The sequence below is a fragment of the Thunnus albacares genome, chromosome 24, assembly GCF_914725855.1.
Source record: "Thunnus albacares chromosome 24, fThuAlb1.1, whole genome shotgun sequence".
Taxonomy (NCBI): domain Eukaryota; kingdom Metazoa; phylum Chordata; class Actinopteri; order Scombriformes; family Scombridae; genus Thunnus; species Thunnus albacares.
This window is the reverse complement of record NC_058129.1, coordinates 13649760-13671560: the sequence shown is the minus strand read 5'-3', so window position 1 is coordinate 13671560 and position 21801 is coordinate 13649760. Positions and strand designations below refer to the sequence as shown.

Below are 21801 nucleotides of genomic sequence, written 5' to 3'. Positions count from 1 at the left end.
TAAAGTGAAGAGTAGAATCTATATACTTCTTCAGATATCAATTTACGGTCTGTGCATTCAGCATCATTGATCACTTATATGTTAATTTCCTGTCTCTCCTGCATCCTTTTTTCTAATCCACTGAAATAAGATGTCTTTTTCCCCTTCCTCTGTCCATTTAGCTCCAGATCTTGTGCTTTTTTTTTTAAAAGATATTTAACTATTAAAAGTGATTTAACTGGGCCTGTAAGCTCTCTTACCCACTTCTCTCCGCTCTAACTTGACTTTTTTCTCAGCATCCTTTCCTTCTGAATAGTTTCAAAAATTGTAGCCACTAGATCCAGACAACACATTTATTAACAAGTCAATAAAAATAAAATCACCAAACAGTTTAAAACAGTAAAACACCTCAAAAAAATCATCCCACCTCCCCCACCCCCAACAATAATGGTTAAAATAAGAAGTGAAAATAAAGTAGGATTTACAATCAAAGCAGCATCAAATGATTATCTTTTCCTCCTGCGCTCAGAGAATCCAAAACTAAAATCAACATGTTTTATGCGAGTCCCTTAAAAAGGTTAAGAAATAATAAGGCAAAAATGATAAAATTAGGAATTAAGGCATGGTCGTGATGTTGACATTTGGATTATTAAGTCTCTTGCATCGTCAGTGACAATGTGTTTTGCATGTAGCATGGATATGTGCAAATATATTCAACACTGAACAACGTGTCGGAGGTGATTATCAGGCAACTCTCATGTAGCAACAAATCGTACGTGCAAACTGGGGTCACAGCGAAGTTTGGTCAGAATCTACTGTGCGTTTAAATATTATTTTTCACTAATCTAATCGGGAAATATGTTTAGGTTTTTACTGTCTCACAGCTAAGATTCAAGCTCATTGTTAAAGCTCTGCAAGAAGAAATAATTATCCTTCTATCTATATTTTGATCATGTCAGTTTATGACTTCAAAGACTGATTGACAAAAGTGCAAAAGAGCGAGTTTATATCTAATAAGTGTGTCTGACGTCCACTTTCAACTAAGCGAAACAGCGAACACTGAAGATGCCAACACTTGTGAATCAATCAACTGTTGGGCAAAATATTTTGGTTACTGCAAATCTGGACTTTTTTGGAACCTCCCTCTCCGACTGTAGGGAAAAGAGATTATACTGTATCTGATTAGTCAGACAGGGTGATAAAAATGTACTAATCTTGGTGTTTAGTAATATAAGACTGCTACCATTTTCTTCTCAATATCAGCCACTGCATTTAGCGCTCACAGCTGGTATAAGCAGTTAAAAGTAAGTCAGTGCATCCCTGTTAGGGCATCTAATAATACATCCATTTCGCCCTGTACAGACAGGGAACGCTGGTAACAGTTTTGTTGCCCTCTCAAAATACTTTCTGCGAAATAGCGCCGACAACTTCGCTCCAACTCCACCTCCTCTAAAGCAGTCCCTCTAGGCGGTGTAAAACAAATCGTTGAGTCAGATGGGGGGTGAAGAAGAGAAGAGAAGAGAATTTCACATGCTGGCAGTCCTCGGGATCTCTTGGCTGTCTGCTAGATTCAGTTTCTGACTGGAGAAGCAAAGTTGAGGAGAAAAACAGCCACGGATGTAAGGTTTTTAAATGAGTTGCATCAGCTGGATCTGAACCTTAATGCAAACAACTATTACATTCACTTTAAAACATTTAATTAGTTTCTTGTGGCAATTTAGGGCCAAATATGAGGATGTCTGAAGACCGGTTACTAACAAAAGGATACATCGAAGAACTGAGCTCCTCCAGCTGTGAAGAAAAAGAACATTTTGAGTCAAATGTCAGCAGGTTGTGCAACAATCTTAGATCAATGTAAAGTACCTTCAGCCAGCAGCTTTAAGAGTTTAACGCTTACAAGAGGAATAAGCAGCTAAATCCTCTCTGGGATGTTGAGTAACAACACATCAATGAACAGCATTATGAACATGGGGTACCAAGGACTGCTAATACACAAACATAAGTTGAAAAAAATATAAGGTACTAAGTAAGAATGTTTTCCAAATTACACCATTGCACTCTTACATTAAGAAGTAATTTGTCCATGTTGGTGTCACAGGCCATTTTCCTCTGGTCTTCAGGCATTTCATCCACCTCGCCATAGAGGTCAAAGTGCAAACGGGCCAGCTTCTCCTGCATCTCCCGCACATGCTCCATCTGACCAATGGAGCACTCATTGCCTGAGACAAATAGGATAAGAGAAGAAAATATGTAGAGAAACATGATGAGATGATGGCTCATTTTTACATTTATTGCAATTTCTAAGAGATTATCCATGGTTGCTTTCATCTCAAGACATTTGTGAGACAATGCTTGTTCTGGTGAAGTGTATTAGTGAAATCAAAATTACCAAATGCTTGGAGTTTCCCTGAGTGGAAGTCATTGAGGAGGCTGAGGAGGCCATTCTCCATCTCCTGCACATCTGAGACATCAGTCAGGAAGGAGTGCTGGATGATGGGCGCTGCCTGACCCTGGGTCTGACTAGTCTTCCCACCCAAACCCAGCTGATACTTGGATTTATCTCTAACCCCCCTGAAAAAAAGACAAACAAGCAGATTACAGCACCTGACGATGCATTCTGTCCAATAATGTCCAATACTTTAACTCCCCCTTTCTAGATGATTAGTAGAATAATGCTATTTATTAAGTTGCTACCTCCGATTCCTGCTCTTCTGGCTGGAGTGAGTCCCAGTGTTGTGGCTGTAGCCGACATGTCTTCCCCCCGAGGCAGCGCTGCTCTTCCGGGCAGAGCCGCTCGTCGGAGCCGCCGTGTTAGTAGTAGTCCTGGGACTCTTTCTCTTCAGCTTTCGCTCCTCCATAACTTCATGTTACGGTGCTGTCCGGTTAGCTAGGGGAAAAGTACGGGACAAGCTGACACAGGGCATAACACTCCGCACCTCAAAGCCCAAATCATGTAACTAAGCATGCAAACAGAAATCAATCCTCGCAGGAATGTATCGACACCATCTAGGCTAGCTTTAGCTAACCAAGCTAGCTGGTCGGCTAATCTTCACACTTCAGAGTTGTCGATCATGTCACAGAAAAAACAAACACAAGCCGATGAATTTGTCTACTCACGATTGCAGCTGAGGAAACCCGCAGTCGGGTTTGACACTGAAAAACTGTCCACACGATTAAAACATTTGCGAAACTGTTCAAATTTCCGTCTGTAGCCCGCAGGCTAGTTAGCTAGCCTGCAAACTCTTCCTGTTTTGGTCGGGCCGAGTACCAAATCTCTATGAACCCACCGCTACATTAGTGATAAAAAAATGCCGTATGTCTTTTTAATGAACACAGTATATAAACCACAGTATTTTGACTCGTGGAATAACACAGCAGTATTTATTTATTACTAAAACTCAACAGTACCTTGATTAAAGTTTCTCATCTGCCCTGCGTAGTGCCCTTCTGAGGGCCCTGAAAAACAGATTCGAAGTGCGGCCCCTTGTCTCTTCACCTTTCGATGTAGTAAACTGTATACAACCTTACACAGCACATAAATGATTCAGTGTCTTGGAAAGAATCACATTTTGCTGGCAAAATAAATATTATTTACATACATACATGTATTTGAAACATTTAAAAAATGGCCATCTTTATAAAATCCTCTAGAGCTGCATTAATTAGTTGATTAATCAATTAGTCAGTCAACAGAAAATTAATCAGCAACGGTTTTGATGATCGAATAATTGTTTCAATAGATTTTTGAGCAAAAATGGAAAAAAATTAACTGGTTCCACCGTCCCAAACGTGATTTTTTTTCTCTCCTTATTTCATATTTCTCTGTGATAATTAAAAAATATATATCTTTAGGTTTCAGATTAGACAAAACAAGACATTTTTCACAATTTACTAACACATTCATGAACCATGCAAATAATCGATTAATCAAGATTATCGGAAGATTAATCAATAATGACAATAATTGTTAGTTGCAGCCCTAAAATCCTCTACAAATTAAGAGTTAAAATTATTTTAAACTACTTACTAACAGACAAATACAGTCTATAACTATATTTCATGTTGTATATTTATTTTACATCTTCATTTCAGTTAATTTCTCTGTATTCCTGGCAGTTATGTTATCAGATGATAACATACTGATACTCCAAGATGCCTGCTTGAACTTTTCTATCTTTAACTGTTACTGAGGTGTAGATTCAGAAAAAGACCACAAGGGGGAGCTAAGTGAACATCCAATGATGATCCCACTTGTCTCCTTTTTTTATTAAAAGCTGACAAACAAGCTGAAAATAGGTACTTTGTACACTATCATTAAGTGTGCAGTTTTTCATAAACATAAACTATATTCCAATTGCCCATTAACTGAATTCCACAACACATTTCAAGGTTTTATAAGCGCAAACAAATATTTTGCACTGAATGAGGATTTAAGTCTGTGTGTTTTGAGGTCTGTAGGTGATGCTATTCCAGTCACAGTATTGAATAGCTGTACAAATTGATGATTTTATTCACTTGTACTGTCACCCAAGGGGAAAAAAAATCCTCTCATTTTCAGTGCTTGGAATCACATTGCTGTCCCTTGTTGGTATTTACAGGATGGTCTTTATAAGTCATTCAGGATGGAAAAAAAGCATCAGCTAAATGCTTAATCTGTAATTGAAAATTATTTTCAGTTTGCAGCTAAAAGCTCTGACTCTCTGTTGAAAGGTCAAGAGAAACTTGTTCCCCGATGAGGTTCTGTATGGCATCACATTATATACACTTTAAAGTCATACTTCTCATGTTCAGGGCTTGTCACTGGTCAAATTTTGGGACAACATACGATCCATAGAGTCTCTACCTAAGCTGGCTTCTCATAGCTCAGGAATTAGTTCAATTCAATTTTTTCAATTCAATTCAAATGTATTTTATAGCATTATCTCATACAAAAGCAGTTCAAAGTGTTTTACATAAAAACAAAACAGCAAAAATATGCCAATATAAACAGAAACACCCATGCATACATACACATAAAAACACATATACATACACACATACAAACATACTGTACATATACAATGTGTTCATTTAAGAAAATGCTCAGTTGAAAACAAAGGTTTTTAGTTTGGTTTTGAAAGAACACAGTGTTGGAGCAAGTCTAAGATTAGCAGGTAAACTGTTTCATTCTTTAGGTGCATAAATACTGAATGTCATCTCACCAGACTTTGAAAGTGCTCTAGGCACATGGAGGAGATTTCCACCTTGTGACCGGAGAGATCTGCTAGGGTTATAAACTGAAAGCATGTCTGAGATGTACTGTGGAGCCAGACCGGAAAGTGCTTTGTAAAAAAAAAAAAAAAAAAAAAAAAAAAAAAGGTGGATTTTAAACTGTATTCTAAAAACAACAGGTGGCTGGTGAAGGTTTCAGAGAACTGGACTTATAGGGTCTGATCTTTTTGTCCTGGTTAGAATTTGTGTGACTGAGTTCTGGATAAATTGTAATCTATGGATTGTTTTGTTTAAAAGACCCATAAACAGAGTCAGACTGGGAAAGAAAGCCTCTGATTCTGGAAATGTTTCTGAGTTGGAAAAAGGCAGCCTTGGTGATGCCATTGATATTATCCTTAAAGCTGAGTTCACCATCCATGATTACTCCTAGGTTTTTAATCTGGTCACTCGTTTTTAGGTACTCGCAGACCAGTTATCTCTGGGCTTTAGTACCCACAACCAAAATCTCAGTTTTCTCCCTATTCATCTGAGGGAAGTTTGCTGCCATCCAGTGGTTGATTTCTTCCAAGCAGCTGACTAGCGAGTCTGAGGGTTGGAAGTCATCAGTGGATGGTGAGATGAAGAGGCTGCATGTCATGGGCATAGTTATGGTAGCTGATGTAATGTTTGCTGATAATGTAACCAAGAGAAAGCATATATAGGTTGAACAGCAGAGGACCCAGGATGGAGCCCTGCGGGACTCCAAACACTAATCTGATGATTCTCTGTGTCGAATGCAGAGCTTAGGTCTAGGAGTATTAGGACTGAGGATTTTTATTGTCACTGATCCTCATGTCATGATCAACTTTTAAAAGAGCAGTTTCTGTGCTATGAGATGTGCGGAAGCCAGACTGGAATTTATCATAAATATTATCTGTAAGATAGCAGTTTAGTTGCTGATATAAAACCTTTTCAATAATCTTACACAGGAAGGTGAGGTTGGAGATTAGCCTATAGTTGCTAATTGCATTTGGGTCCAGGTTGTTCTTTTTTAGCAGCAGTTTTCATGCAATGGGGAAAGACACCAGTCTGGAGATAACAGTTTACTATTGACAAGATACCATCTGTTAAAAAAATAAAAACAGATTTAAAGAAGGATGCTGGAAGTGGATCAAGGAGGCTGTTAGAAGTCAATTTATAGCATCAGTGAGATCTCTGGAGTCCACAGTGGAGAAATGCTTGAGATGCAGTGGTGGAGGTATGTCATAGTTAGCTGTTAAGTTAGTAATTGGGATACTGGCCTGATGTTTCATTGCATTTGGCGGATGAGAAAGTATCAGAAGAAACAGCAGGGGAGTTTATCAATGGTTGAGAAAAGGTGGTTTGGATCAGTTTTGTGGGTGTTGATAAGAATCGAGAAGAATTCTTTTCTGGCCTGTTTCAAGCTTCTGCTGTAGTTCCTGAGGATGTTTTTGAAAATATCCCGGTCAAACTGGGGCGGTGATGCCTCATGCAGTGCGAAGAAATTATTTGTATCTAGCCATGTTTCAGTAATAAAAAGAGCATCAAGGTTATTATCCTCAATAACTTTAACCATAAATGACGTATTGGTCAGAGAACAGACATTCAATAAAGCAAAATTAGGAGCATGTGAGGTAGTATGATTGAGGATGATGGGGATGAGGTTATCAAAATTAGCTTAGTGGGATAATATGTACAGGCAGAACTGTCCACTGCTAGTTTGTTGTTTTAATGACGTAATTTACTGACCGAGGGGACACAAGTGTGATTAAGACCATACAAAATGTTGTTTGTCAGCACACGTGACCCTCGTGCACTGAGGTGCAGATCGTTTTTTGCAAAACGTTCATCCAGAAAGTTGTCTGTGGACTGTGGACTGGTGGACTGTGATGACTGGAGAGCAGCCACTTCACAAGTTTTTCATTGTATAGAAATACACTGGCAGGTTTTTAGTGGATGTGACTATAAAATCCTTGAATTCACATCAAAAATTAAGGTGACTAGTTTGAACCTAACAGGGGCATTTCTGTGAGAATTTTGCATTTTATTCCTGTGTTCATGTAGGTTTCAATTTCTACTCATCAAAAGCCATTAAGGTCAGGTGACCTGGCTGGTTCCTTACATTTCACCAGTGCTTGCTGGGATGAGGCGCTAGTCCCATATGGTGACCCTGAACAGAAATGAGTGGGTATAGAGTATGGATGGATGTAGGTGTCTACCAGTCAGTTAAGCATTTTCCACCTAAAACTGATGGGACAATGTGAAAATTCATGAACTGCAAAGATTTTTAAGCATAACACTGTAAAGAGTATGAATTAAGGTATAATTATTGCTGTCATTGATATATTTAAGTTTGTATTTTCTTTTCAATTTTTATGGCTAGTTACAGTAAACCCGAGGATGTCTTTTGATAGACTTTTTTGTTCTGGATTGCCGTTACAAACTCTGAATCTCCTCATCTGAAAATCTACCTTATCATCAGTCAATCGCTTGGTCGATGTACAAGATTCACGTGAATTTTGTCTTTGTAAATCAGCATTGTTCAGTATTCAAAGCTCCACACTAATAGTTCAAACACCTACTGAAGTATGACTAGGCTTACATCTCAGTTATGGTTTTCTTTTAACATTTTTAAGAGGAGGGACTGTGACCGAAGAAACAAAATTGCGGTTTAAAAAGTGGAAAAAAGTTCCAGAGTTTTTGGAAAACTACCTGCTCTGGAAAATGGACTAGTGTTGGCAGATAATTCTCTCCCTTCATCTTTCTCACTTCCCTTCATGCTGTTTCTCACTTCCCTTCATGTTGTGTTGTCCTTTTCCTCCTCTCTCCTGTCCCCCCTTTTTTTCCCTTTGTGAGCTTATGTGTGTGTTTGCTGCATTACAGTGGCTGAGTGAGGTGAACCAGGATAAAATGTTACAGATGAACACATTTAGACTGTCGCATCCACACAGCCATTAACTTCGTGGTTGTACACACAAACACACACACACACACACACAAACACACACACACCTATCTCTCATCCATAATTGCAGTGTAGGTGCTGTTTGGAGAGCTAGCTACTAGTTACAGCCAGTTCATTCACACAGCTGCTTGAATTATGCATTGGATTGTAAATGAATGGCAACTCATTTAATTACACACCCTGTCTTACTGCTAATTCTAAGTTACCTGCCTTTCTAATGCAGCATTATTCCAGCATTTTAACAGACTTACTTTAGCCACTGAAGACACTGTAATCTGGGACCAAAATGGATTTAAATAAATGGGAGTAAAAAAAAAACATAAAAACACACTGCAGTTATGATGATTTGCCTGCACATGATGAGACACACATAATTTTATTAAGATGAATGAGAGCTTTTCGTTTTCTGTTTTGTATCTTATTATTTCCAGACCGGATATTAAAACTGTTATTTTTTGAGTCTTTCTTTCTCTCTGTGGACTTGACCCAAAATCAGCGCAGAAATGTCCACGTTGTATCAGATGGAGAATAAAAGCATGAAGGCCGTTTTATTGTTTCTATTCATGTGTGTGTTGCATCTACATCCCTGTTCGATACTGTATATCCCCCAGTGTGACAGGACTCTCAAGGGACTTGTAAAGTAGACTCTGGGTGTGTGTGCAGGTCTATTGGGAATTAGGGTTAAGCAGAAGGTTACAAGTGTGTGTTTTCATCTCGGCAGCTGTGACCCAGAATAAGACATGTTTTTATCCCTTCATATTTGTTCACGTGCCTCATATACCCTTCTCACACAAACAGGAAAACTCAGGCACACTTGAACTGAGTGTTTCCTATTAAAAATGACTAGATTTATATCTCTCTCAGTTTCCTGTATAAATAAATGTTTTATGTGAGAGAGAGCCAGAAGTCTTGTCCTTGTCTTCCATTTGTCCTCCCAGCAAGGTCAAGGAGCAAGAAACACACACATACGTACAGTACATGTGTATTAATATGAAAATATAAATAAAACTGGCAGAGATGAATGTGGAGATGTGCAAGAGAAAAAGAGAAAGTAACTGGAAAAAAAACATTTATAACAATGTGAAAGGACTTCTTGGTTGTTTTTATGCCTGACTTCTTTACTAACTTCCACAGAAACATTACTGTAAGTAATTTTGATTTTACCTTGAACAAATTCACAACAAATGATGGAATATCTGCCCTAAGAGATGCTACTCACCACAAAACAAATCAGGTCAATTCTCTCAGTGTGAAAATGTGCTGAAATTCTTATTTCTTCATCTGGTTTTCTGAAATTGGACCACAGGACGAGAGCAGACATGTTGCGTGTGACAAAGCTGCATTGAAATATTATGCCCTGCAGTTTTGTCTGTTGTACTCTGCTGCTGTGTTCTTCATATTTTTAAGTTTCTAATTCTTCCCCAAACTCCTCTTGCCGAATTCTCTGCAGTACTCATCCCTCTCCGGTGATTCAGCAGGTTAAAGTAGGCTGCTATACTTTACATTGCTATGAACCATTTTCCAAAGGATACCATAAAGTTCTATATTGATTTCTTACATGACAGGCAGCCACTGGTTTCCATTCATTTCAGCACTCAACAATAACTTCTTGCAGCGATTTGAAACTTGCTTGACACAGGCAACAATCACCTTTACCATGTTTATGTTGTTTTTACACAGTAATACACGTCCATTCGTTCGTTGTTTGTACAGTATGTGCAACGAAGCTCCAACATAAGAGAAGGGAGAGTTATCTTAAATCAAACCTGGTTTACAAACAATAATAAATGAAATGGACGATGCATTTTGTAGCTTTTTGCATAAAAAAATTGATGTTTGGCAGCCAAATATCACATGTAAGATTTGAAAACAGTCCTTTCTTGCAAATGTGTCGCTTTGGATAAAGGTGTCTGCTAAAAGAAATTGTAAATTGCATTAGCATACAACAATAACATAATTTTGGCATAAAATAAAGGAAAAATCTTAAGTAAGTTTCGAGTCTCTGTATTTTCTGCAAGTTCTCTGATTTTCATACTGTACTGGCAACAGCCAAAACCATCGTCAACCTGCAAAGAACCATCTAACAACTTCTAGAAAATTGTCAGCTGCATTGTAAAAAAAGACGAATATGTGGTGGGTGGACTAACGTGAAAAACCACCAGTATGATTCTACCACCACATGTGTCCATCTCTATTGGTGACCAGTAAGAATACTTTTTCACTTTCCTAACTGGTATGATTAAATATACTGGAACAGAGCTCCACCAAGAGCGTACTTGTGAAGAGTTGTAGGATGAAAAACATCATAATAAAATACTGCAATAAACTCTACTGGTCCAGAGAGTGAGACATATTAGTTATGGTGACATTGTGTTATGAGACTGTGAACATTTGCTTATTATTGAAAGTGATTCTGTTTCTCCCTCCTTTCATTTACCTGTCGTCTCAAGCACTCTTGCCGCTCTGCATATCTCCTCTTTGACTTCCCTCTCATTCAATTCTCCGTCTCCTCCCCCTCTCCTCCTTCCTCCTCTCCCTCCCCCTCCCCCTCCCCCTCCCCTTCTCCCATTTGCCTCTTCCTGTCCTCCTCTCACCACTCTGTAGAGGGTCCAAGTGACATTTGGCTGTCCCTTGCCTCGAGGGGGTCCAGGAGATGCAGACGTTTTTGGCAGGCGGGCACAGGGACGCCTAGGGGTCCTGACGGGGACTCCTGGACCAGGAAGAGAAAAAAAGTACACATCATAAAATGCACCCGCAGTCAGAAACACACATACGCTCTCGGGTGCACATGCATAAGCAAACAATTGCACAAAGAGCTAACACAGACACACACTGACACATGTAAATGTGTACGCGCACAAACACTCATGCACCTACCAATCAAACACACATAATGAAGACACAGTGGATGGTAAATGTGAGAAGGCGAGGGAAGCTGCCCCCACGGAAAAGTTTGGAAAACAGTAAATAAACTGGGAATTTGAATTGCTAAACTACTGAGCTTCAAAATAGCTGGCAAGCCTCATTCTCTGCCCACAACATCAGAACATTACATAGTGTATTATTACAACTGCTCATGCTGATAGTGTTATCAGATACAAGGATATAAACTGAGATAAATAAATCCAGTAAAATGAGACAAGCATTCGCATGTGAATCTCAGCTTAATCAATCAGCTCTGAGATATATTTTCATTGTTCACACATATTGAGTATAAACATTCAATTTCATGTAATCAACCAATTGTTTCAGTGCAAGTTAACTTTCCTTGCAAATGTCAAAAATATCAAACATTCAGATTCCAAGAAATCCGGTGCTGTAGGTAAACTATCAGGAATAAAATCACTAAAGAAAACAACCAGGTAGTTTCTTAACTCTGAGGTCAGAACATGGGATCACTTTCTATGCAGTTGTGAAGATATTCTTTATTTATCACAAAAAAATAACTTGAAATAGTTATAAAATACATAATCATTTCTACACCATCCATTTCAAGTGTCTGTAGTGCAATGAAACCACAATAAGGCCATTTTAAAACTGCTTTGAGTACCACAAATATACGTTTTGATGCAAGTCTACAGGAATGTGCTTTCCTTGGGGATTAATAAGGTCTCTGGAAGCACAATTTTTTTGTAGTGAAAAAGAATTTACACATACTTACATTATTCGAACGATTTAAGATTTTCATGTGTGTTGCGACACTATATCTTTGGTGCAAAGAGGTCAATTCTGATTTGCTTCTGAACTACACTTCCAACAAACACCTGACAACTGAATTGCATCTGATTTCACCTGCTGAAATGTACTCTCACCGTGCAGCAAACTGGCAGGACATTAAGTGACAGTTTAATCAGATTGAACTGCATGAGGTGAAGGATAGAGGATCAATTTGCAGCCAGAAACAAAAAACATCCCCCCGCTTTCGTCAATGAAATGATCACACACATTTTAGAGTTTGAAGCATGATGGCTATTATTTCTCCTGCTAAGTACCCTGCTTATTTTCTCTTCATTGAGAAAAGAAGATTAATATCATCCAAGGAAGGCCAAAACGAGGACTTGAAAATGAGACTCGTTCAGATAGACAGTTTCGGTGGCGTGACTGTCCTCATCTCTCACCACTCGTGCCCCTCTGAGACCACTCATCAGTCTATTTTCCCTCTCCACTCTCCTCTGTCTCTCAGGTCTCTTCAGAGAGATAATACGCTGGTCATTGGAGGGAGAGACAGAGCGAGGGGAGATGGAGATGCAGGGCTAATTGCGGGGTGCCGGAGCTCGTCGCCGCGGCGGCACTGCCCGCTGTTTTGGCTCACGAGTCAGCCATAATTACCTGGTAGCCGCAGATGTTTCACGCCATTGTTGTGCACCCAGACAAGAGAGGGAGGGATGGATGGATAGATGGACGGAGAGGTGGGGAGACACGAAGAGGGAGAGACGGAGGCCTCGTAGGGTTCTCGCAGCCAGCTGCAAACTTCTGCGCACATGCAAAGAAAACAGCAGCCAGACACTTTTATTCTCCATTCATCCATCCATCTTTTTTTTATTCATTCTTTTATTCATCTCTTTCAATCCATTATCAAACCAACCCTTTTATGTTTGCACCTTGAGTGTTGATGGGTGACAATAATTCTTTGTGTGTGTGTGTGTGTGTGTGTGTGTGTGTGTGTGTGTAGCCTTCCCACTGAGGCAGAACAAAGTAGCGTAATAACTCAGACACTGAGCTGACCCTCTCTGCTGCTCTCAAGTACATTTAATGGAGGTGTGTGTGTGTGTGGTTGTGTGTGTGTTAGCATGCATGTGCATCTTTGAGTGTGTGTGTGTGTCTATCATAGGCTACTTTCGGGGACAAATTTCAGACTAAACACAATTTAATTGGATACAGATTGTCCAATTGGGGACGAACGCCGTGTCCTCAATTGGAAAACAGCTGATTTTTTGGTCAGTTGTTAAGGTTATGGTTAGGGTAAGTCTCCAGGAAATGAATGTAAGTCTATGTAATGTCCCCAAAAGTGACTTAGGACAATATGTGTGTGTGTGAGTGTGTGTGTGTGTGTGTGTTCAAATAGCTGATCCCCTCCAGGGGTGAATTGTTATGGATGCTGTTCTGTTGAAATTACTGTTATTTGTTTCCTTTAAAACAAGCTAATTGCAGCATAGCGGATATTGCTGTGTGTGTGTGTGTGTGTGTGTGTGTGTGTGTACGTGCGTGTGCCTCGATTTGTTTGGTTCCTTGTTTATTGTTTGTTTGTGTCGCATTGCAGACCCCTCCAATTTCTTTAGCATGCACACATTTTCACTCCGGCGTCAAAACTCATTCTGCTGCAGCTGTTGGGCAGCAATTTGACTTTTTAGCCAATTTTTTTTTTTCAAAGCTTAACACCACTGCTCCACAAAAAAAAAAGGAAAGGAAAATTATCTGCACAGGAATTGTATCACGAACAATAAATCTCACCAAGTGAAAATGAGTCATTATGTTTTTATATTCGATTCTTATTAAACAAAAAAAAAAGTGCCGTTTCTCTAAGTGCTTCAGTCATTCTCTCCACAGGATATTCATGTCTTTTTATAATATTTTTCTTGCAAATGTATTATTTAATTAAAAAACACTACTACTCCTATACACACACATCATGACCTGATGATGGTGCTGGATGAAAGGTGAGAGGATTAAAGTCATTAGAATTTATCCTCTGGGGATCTTGAATGTCTGCACTAAAATTTCATGGCAATCCATCCAATAGTTGTCAAGATATTTCACTCAAAACTTAAAATATGTGGATATTCTTAGTGAACCAACCCTTTTAATAATTTTAATGGACAATAAAACTGAAAGTAAGTGCATCTTTAACTTCAGTAACAGTCTAATTGCACAAGAAAACGGTGTGTGCACAAGTCAAGCAAGGTCAAATTTGCTCTAGAAGTCGGTCTGTAATAATGTTTTAGTAATAATTGTACTTTTTTACCTTCAGTTTCTCTTTCAAATAAGTTTAGCTAACCTGTTTTTTTGGCGCCAATTTTGCAATGTTAATAACTTGGTGAGTGCCATTTTATTATTGGAAATATGATTGATGGCCAAAACTACAAAAACAACTCAAGATCTAATTTAATCAGCATAATATAAACGAGTAAAAGTGACAATAAACCTGTCTAGACACCAGATGTTACCGGTAACCTGTAGTTACTGAAGTGATACAGCCAAGTTGAACAGATGCAGTGTTTATATGAATGTGTGAGTTCGACTGAGTAAGAAAGAGGAAAGTGAGCTCACGCTGGTGTTGAGTGGGTTAAGTGTGTGTGTGAGTGTTAAGTGGGACATCTCAGACAGACAGGCCACCCTCTCACAGGCCCCGTTGTCTGCCAGGCAGGTGAGCCAGTGTCTCTTTATCTGTCTCTCTCTCTCTCTCACACACACACACACACACTCACACACACACACCTCTGCCAGCTCCTTCACGCCCCCCTGTGCCAGGTACGTCTACGTCCCGTCTTTGTGTGCGAATGAAAGCGCGGCAGATCTGACGAGGAAGAAAATACACACACACACACACACACGCGCGCACGTGGCATTCTCACGGGGAGGGGAGAGGAGAGGAGGAACGAGAGGAGGAGAGGGAGAAGAAGAGGTGGCCTCGCCTTCCCTCTCATCCCTCAATCCAACACTTCTCCTCCTTTCGTTTGGTTCCATTCGTTCGTCAGTTCTTTCCGTTTTGTGCCGTTCCATGTGCTGCTGCTCTGTCTGTCTGTCTGTCTCTGCCTCCGCTCTTCTCCTGTCCTCCCTTTCTTTGCGCTCCATCCTTTTTCTCCCCGTCGCACCGCTCGCTTTCTTTCCCATCCATCCTCTCTTTCTCCTCGCCTCGTTCCGGTTTCCAAGTGCTTGGACGAGGGCTCGCTGCTCCCGGTCACTGCTCAGGGAGTACGGTGAGCTAAAGTAGGCTCGGCGTAGAAGAACATCACACACACACACACACACACACTTGAACAAACAAACAGAAAACGGGCCCTTTCTCTTGCTCCAATTTCAATTGTGTCTTGTTTGCTACCTGCACATGTCTCTACCTTCTCCAGATCCCAAAGCTTATCTGTACACCCAGCCTAGAAAGCATGAGAGCTGGTCTGACATCATACGTATCCAAACACCAAGCGTTCAGAGATAAGCCTCCCTGCTCCTATCTCAATCAGCTACTCAGCACTCGCGGCCAAGTGAAGTTCAGCACCACAGAAGTGCACTGAAGTTCACGCGAGCAGAAGAAAAATCGCTCCATTATTCTCGCATCTGCAAATTATGAAAACTATTGTGGCCTTAAAACAGGCAACACGGAAGATTTTTACTGTCTTGTAGCACAAAATGTCTTAATATATGTGTGATAAGAGGCCTTAAACTGAGACTAAATGCTGCAATGCGCCTACATCTTTAAGAAGCCAACCCGGCTAAATTGAATCGCCAAATTTAAAGTCTCCCTCCTCTCAGAAATGTGTTTTGCTTACTGTTACTTAGATGTTTAAGCCTCACTGTGCAGAATGATGTATGAGTTTGACACTAGAAGGCTGTTGCTGAAAGGATAACAACTAGTTTGGAGCCAATCGTGGTCCAGTATTCAACATACACAAGTGTGACATGGAAACTTGAAGCCTCCTAAGTGAAGTAGGAGTAGTTAAACTTTTAAAATGAACTGCTAAATGCTCCAGTATGTTCACCAGCTAGTTGCTAACTTTGTTTGCCTGTTGTTTGGTGCAGGGCAGGTTAGCGTAGAATTGGTTTGTAGAATTTTTTCCGCTCAAGTGATGAGCTGTGATGAGCCACTGTTGTTGCAGTGCCTTGTGTTTTCCAGTAGAGGTCGTGATACTTGATTCCAACTTATTGAAAAAGTCTGTATTGCAAGTTGAATGACAAGTGTTGGTCTGTTTTTTTTACCAGATTGTGGAAGAATCATCAGTATTGTTCATCGTTATCCTCTTTGTTTTCATCGTCTTTACCCTCCTCTTCCCTCTGTTATTCATCCTCATCATCACCTTCATCATTGCATATTGATTTGTTGTAGCTCTCCAGGCGTGCGCTGACCTTTCATATGAGGTGCTCGTTCTTCAAGACTTCAAGAGGTGAGAATGATTGATGTCTAATCTTTGATATCCTCTGAAGATGTGTGTGTGTGTGTGTGCGTGCATGTGTGTGTGTGTTTGTGTGTGGGTTGGTTGCTTAGGACCTCCTATAGTTAAGGAACCAAAGGTCCTCAGGGTATTAGAGCGGGAGATCAGGGAGTCAGCTCACACACACACACACACACACACACACACACACATGAACACACACACATTGTGGTGTCTCAGCGACCTCTTGGTGAGTTCAGTGGCAAGGCGTGGTGAGAGTAGTCGTTTGAACCTGCAGATCTTAAAGATCACACACACACACACACACACACACTGACAACCACACACATAGATTAATGCTAAAAGAAGGGAACAGTTGAACCTTTTTTTTAGGTTGATGGGGGTTCAGGGATTGGACTGATGGAAGGAAAGCGGGGCAAACAGAAACAGAGACCTGCAGGAAGCGGGTGAGTTTGAGAAAGAAAAAAAAAGGCAGTGATGTAGGTGGAAAAAGGGAGAAAGCAGAAATATATTCATTGTAGAAAATATATCATTACTTTTCTATTTCTTCTGATGAGCATATTCCTTTTTTGGCAATCTACAAAATTGTCAATTATGTCCTCTTAAGACCATTATACAGAGACATTTCTTTCTTTTCAGCCTACGGACAGGGCTCTAAGAACGTCATTGGTCGGTCAGGCAGTCAGTCCGCTGGTTGGTCAGGCCGCCACTTTGGTTCAGACGGAAAATATCTCAGCAACTATTGAAAGTGTTGCCATGAAATTTGGCACAGACATTCTTGTCGCCCGCGGGATGAATTGTGATTCCCTGATGTCTTCTCCAGCGCCATCATCAAGTCAAAATTTCACTTTGTTTGACTGACTAAATACCTGCAAAAACAATCACATTCCCACAGGCATCAGCTGCATCTTGTGTTCAGTGCTAATAAGTAAATGTCAGCATGCTCATGAGGTTTTCTACTCATATAATGTAGAGTATGATATTTGTCATACATATCATACTAGTATGATGCAACGCTGAGTACAAAAATGCTGTAAATATATACCAAGTGGTACCAACCATTGTACCGAGTAGTTATTGTAATGACTATGTTTACAGTTACCTGAACTTAAGTAACAGTAAATTTACTTGAGTACAGTTTTTTGCTACTGTACATACCTCTGTTCTCATAAACTCATAAATAATTTGCCATATGTAGGTCCATGTTATGTTACAGAACACGACATTACACCGTTTGAATTTTTACCCTCCCTTGAGGCCTCCACACTGGGTTGGTTCGACCTACAGAGTCCAACACTCTCCAAATTACTGTTTATTTGGGAAAATTCACCAAAAGCAAGACTTTTAAAAATACAGGACCACCTCACATCAAAATCTGGCGGGATATTTTGTTTGGAAATTAAATTCCAATCTTTAAAATGACCAATTTTGGTAACTTTTACTCAAAGTGACAACTTGTCACACTGGGAAATATGACAGGTGACATTAGTTGATGCATGAGGAAAGGAAAGACAGCGCTACCGAAGAAAGTATTAGTGAACACAACAAAAAAAGGAAGAAAGAATGACAGAGTTATGTAAAGGAGATGAAGAAAGAGGTAGAGGGAGGGGGCGGGGGATGAGGGGAGAGATGAAGGAGAAGAGAGGAGTCTTTAATGTGCGTGGGTCTTGTAAGGTCAAACGGGGGCTGGGGAGGGGGGGAAAGGTTACAGGAAAGGTTACCATGATTTATTTAATCACTGATCCATCAGACGCAGCACGCACGCACACACACAAACACACACAAACACACACAAACTCCAACTCACATACACACACTTATTATCTCCCGCTCACCTTTTTTTCTTTTTTACACACACATGTGTAACAGCTTAATCTTTTGTCAGATAAAAAAAAGAGAAGATGAAGGAGACAGAAAGATGATTCTGGTCTTACAACCACCACAAAGATATTATCTACAGTATAATAATAGAAATATAACCTGACAGTAGCACCACCCTCAACTTTAATTTTTAAAACAGCGAGTAGTAACTACATTTTTGATTTGGCATAGGATCAAGACTTTTCTGACATTGATGAAGAATCTGTATTTAACGTGGATCAGTCACATAACGTCCATTACCTGCTAATTTATCAGGACCGATGCTGATCCGGTGTATCTGATTGGTGCATCTCTGCTCTCTACTGTAGAGACTGTGCTGTCCATTATTCTACATATTTATATTACAATTACCTGTTATTGACACAGATGTGTTTAACTGAAAGAGATGATTTAATACAAGTCTGCATCTGCTTGTTTGATGGCAAAACCAAAAGCCTTTTTGAGTACAGACAACTTTACAAAGTGTTTATAATAAAATTTCTACCATTTATATAATTTTTTGCTCCTAATCCACATATGTGTTGAGAATAGTGTTATTATTACATTATTATAGGTGACACTTAAACACAAGTGGATGCTTATATTACAATATCTACAATCGAGACAAAATTAAGAAGAGTCAAAACACTCTTTGTTGTAAGTATTATGGCTACAATGGCTTTGGGAGATTATGGGAATTGTCAGCACATTTGGACACGTTTGAACAAGGTATAATGAGGACATTGTTATTGTTCTCTTCGCAGCCAACAGTGTGCTAACGCTGCATTTGTTGTCCCCAAACTGACACATTGAGGACATTACCTCAACATTACTACATTCCTATTAATACTGACACCAAATTGAATTTTTCTGCATTGTAGTTGCCTTTACAATGTGGTATTTGTTCTTTTCGGCATCTCTGAAACTAAGGTTTTCGAAGTTAAGCATTAGTTGGACAGCTGGCGGTAACTACTAATGTTACCACAACTGCATTTTGTGAACTTTCCAAGGTATTTTTGGCCTTATTCCCTGTTGGATTTCGAACCCAACCTGATACTGACATGAGCGCCGGGTTTCCTGGAACGTGTAAAGAGGCGCAGGAAGACTAAAGAGAATAGGAGAGTGGTGCATCGCTTGTGCATGCAAAAGAACACTCATGAAATATGGAAGACTTTGGAATAGTCAATGTAATTAATGTTAGCAATGAAACAAAACGTCCACCGCTGCTGTCATATCACTTCGCTTTGCACGCACACACACATACACACATCTTATCCGGGAAGAGACAGAGGGTAGATGGATGGAAAGGATGATGAGAGGATGAAAGTGCCCCACTCGGTTTTTTTTTTTCCTGCCTTTTGTGGCGGAGAATGCCCCGAGGCAAGAATTAACAGAGGGAAGAGATAGAGAGGGAAAGTGAAGGATAGAAAAAAGGGACGTAAAAAAGGAGGTGTCTCAGTGACAGTGCCAACCCCATCACCACCACCACCACCACCACCAGCAGCACCACATACCCCCCTCTCATTCCCACCATGTCTCCCTCTCCCTGCTCCGTTCTCAGTTGCTTTGCTTGAGGCCTCACTAGCCCTTTGCAGGGTGCGACCTTGGTGGTCACTGAGCTGGTGTGAACAAGGAAGAAACAGGCCATATGGGTGAGACAGAGCGAGAAATAGATGTAGAGATTCAAGGAGAGAGCTAACTAATCCTTGATTTGTCTCTTTCTTTTCACCCCCCCTCCTCTCTCTTTCTCTCTCTCTCTCTCACACACACACACACACACCGTCTGGGCTACATATGTGCTCCTTCACCCCTATCTCTTGGCCGGGGCCGGGGCCAGTGCCCCTGCCACCTTACCCAGGGCAAGGGCTGCATATGTTGGGAAGGTGGGTACTACAGAGGGGGGGAGATGGGCTGGGTGGGCAGCAGATGGCTGAGCCCTAAGGCCTCCGCTGGTGTGGCCGGTGGTGAGTGTGTACGCATGTGGTGGGGGGTGAGAGGAAGGTGTGTGCGTATGTGTGTGTGTGTGTGTGTGTGTGTGCGTCAGAGGTGTGTGTGGGTAGGTGGGAAGAGTGTCCGTCTGTGTGTGTGTGTGTGTGTGTGTGTGTGTGCAGGTTTTCTGCTTGGAAGGATGGATGGAGGGGCACCAGTGCAGAAGAACTTCTTCTGGTCACGGTGAGAGAAGAGGGGGGAGAGGAAAGAGAGAAAGAAAGGAGGGACGGAGAAAGAAAAACAGCAGATAAATCCAACACAACTGCGAGAAGATTCACCTGTCTTTTATTCATAAAACGATCACCTTCATTATTATTCACACATATTATAGCAGCAGGAGCACCAGAGTCAACAAATCTTACTTATTTTATGTTGTGTACTGTGATAGTTTTTGACAGTATGCCCGGTTCAGTCACTCTTATATATGTGTATGACTGATTCACATATTATTTAACATATTAAATCATTGGTTACTCTCCTTTATTTACTCTGAGTTCTTCAAAACTTGACATATTTTTGGTGGCTGTAAATTTAGGTTAGACCATTTCCCCTGCAACCTGCAATATGGTTGACATCTGAATCTAGATTGAAGATTATGAATTTGAGATAATCAAAAGACATTTTTAAATTTAAATACATTTTAACTTGGACAAAAAACAAGAAAAATGCCAAGAAAGTCCACAGGAAAAGAAACAAACAAAAAAAACAGGATAGTTTTTTTCTTCATACGACTGATGTTAATGTTTATCGCAAGAAGTAGAACCAAAAACTGTGATTCCATTTCTGTCTCCCTCCAACAGTCAACCTTTATGTCCTACAACCATAATGTCAATCTTTCCTGAAACATAGACAAGTGTTATTGTGTGCATCAGAAGAAGAGTAGCTCATTTATCTGTTTACAGCGCAGCCAAACAAACTGTGCATCACGTTTCGACAAAGAACAATAAAGAACTCATGATGTAATCTTCCGCATAACGTTAAATTCATTTATTCATTAATTTAACTTTTTTTTAATCTTTAGTATAATGTCTTGTACATGCATGAATCATTTCCTGTGAATCCCTTATGCAAAGGTATGTAGTTTGAATCTCGCCTTGGAAAGGCAAACTCAGAAAGTACCAATAAAAATCACTACATAGAACAGCTTGTTGAAAAATTTCATCCATAAATAGTATCAAAAATTGGGCCTGATATGGTGAAAATTGTAAGGACTGTAATTTGTTTTAATGGCTTAAATGTAGCTATTTCTTCACCATAGGAGAACATTATAAAATGGTTTATTTTGGACACAAAACTATTAGCCAAAAATGATTTGATACAGGGGCTTTTTGAAATAAACAGAAGTAAAAAGCTTGCTGTTTTTCTTTTTTTAGTCATTTCTGAAATGACTAAAATTAGACAGAAGACAGCTTAAGTTAGACTTTCCAAATATCACACAAAGCATAAATAAAGTCATCGATTCTCGACCTGTTTTGTTTTTCTTGTCCTATTTGATAAGCATTGACCATGCATGTATTGTCCTGGTGTATGTGTTGCATGTCATGTGTGTACATATGGCCTCTGGCACCCTGTCTCCTCTCTGCCCTCCAAGGAGGCGAGAGAACCCATCCACGCCGCCCTTCCTCACATGTGGGAAGGAGACACGGAGAGAAAAAGATGTGGGGGAGGCAGAAGATATCAGTTTTGTCCTTC

At 40.1% G+C, this 21801-nt stretch overlaps 1 protein-coding gene across 11 annotated transcripts in view; it reads right to left on the bottom strand.

Moving 5' to 3' along the window:
* Positions 1-318: 318 nt before the first annotated feature.
* The window catches only part of ccdc28a (coiled-coil domain containing 28A), a 223490-nt gene continuing 202007 nt past the window's right edge, over positions 319-21801 (bottom strand). For 7 of the 11 annotated variants that reach the window (XM_044345265.1, XM_044345258.1, XM_044345262.1 and 4 more), the window contains 3 exons: positions 12485-12628; positions 10750-10865; positions 2710-2866 (listed from right to left, as the gene is read on the bottom strand). In XM_044345265.1, coding sequence (XP_044201200.1) covers positions 2819-2866; positions 10750-10865; positions 12485-12628 — 308 coding nt within the window. In that variant the 3' untranslated portion in view covers positions 2710-2818. Of the gene's footprint in view, positions 1561-1747; positions 1771-2043; positions 2199-2368; positions 2551-2673; positions 2867-3096; positions 3330-3387; positions 3500-10749; positions 10866-12484; positions 12629-21801 lie in introns of those variants that run through there. The other 4 variants (XM_044345268.1, XM_044345267.1, XM_044345266.1 and 1 more) reach the window with 4 other exon arrangements.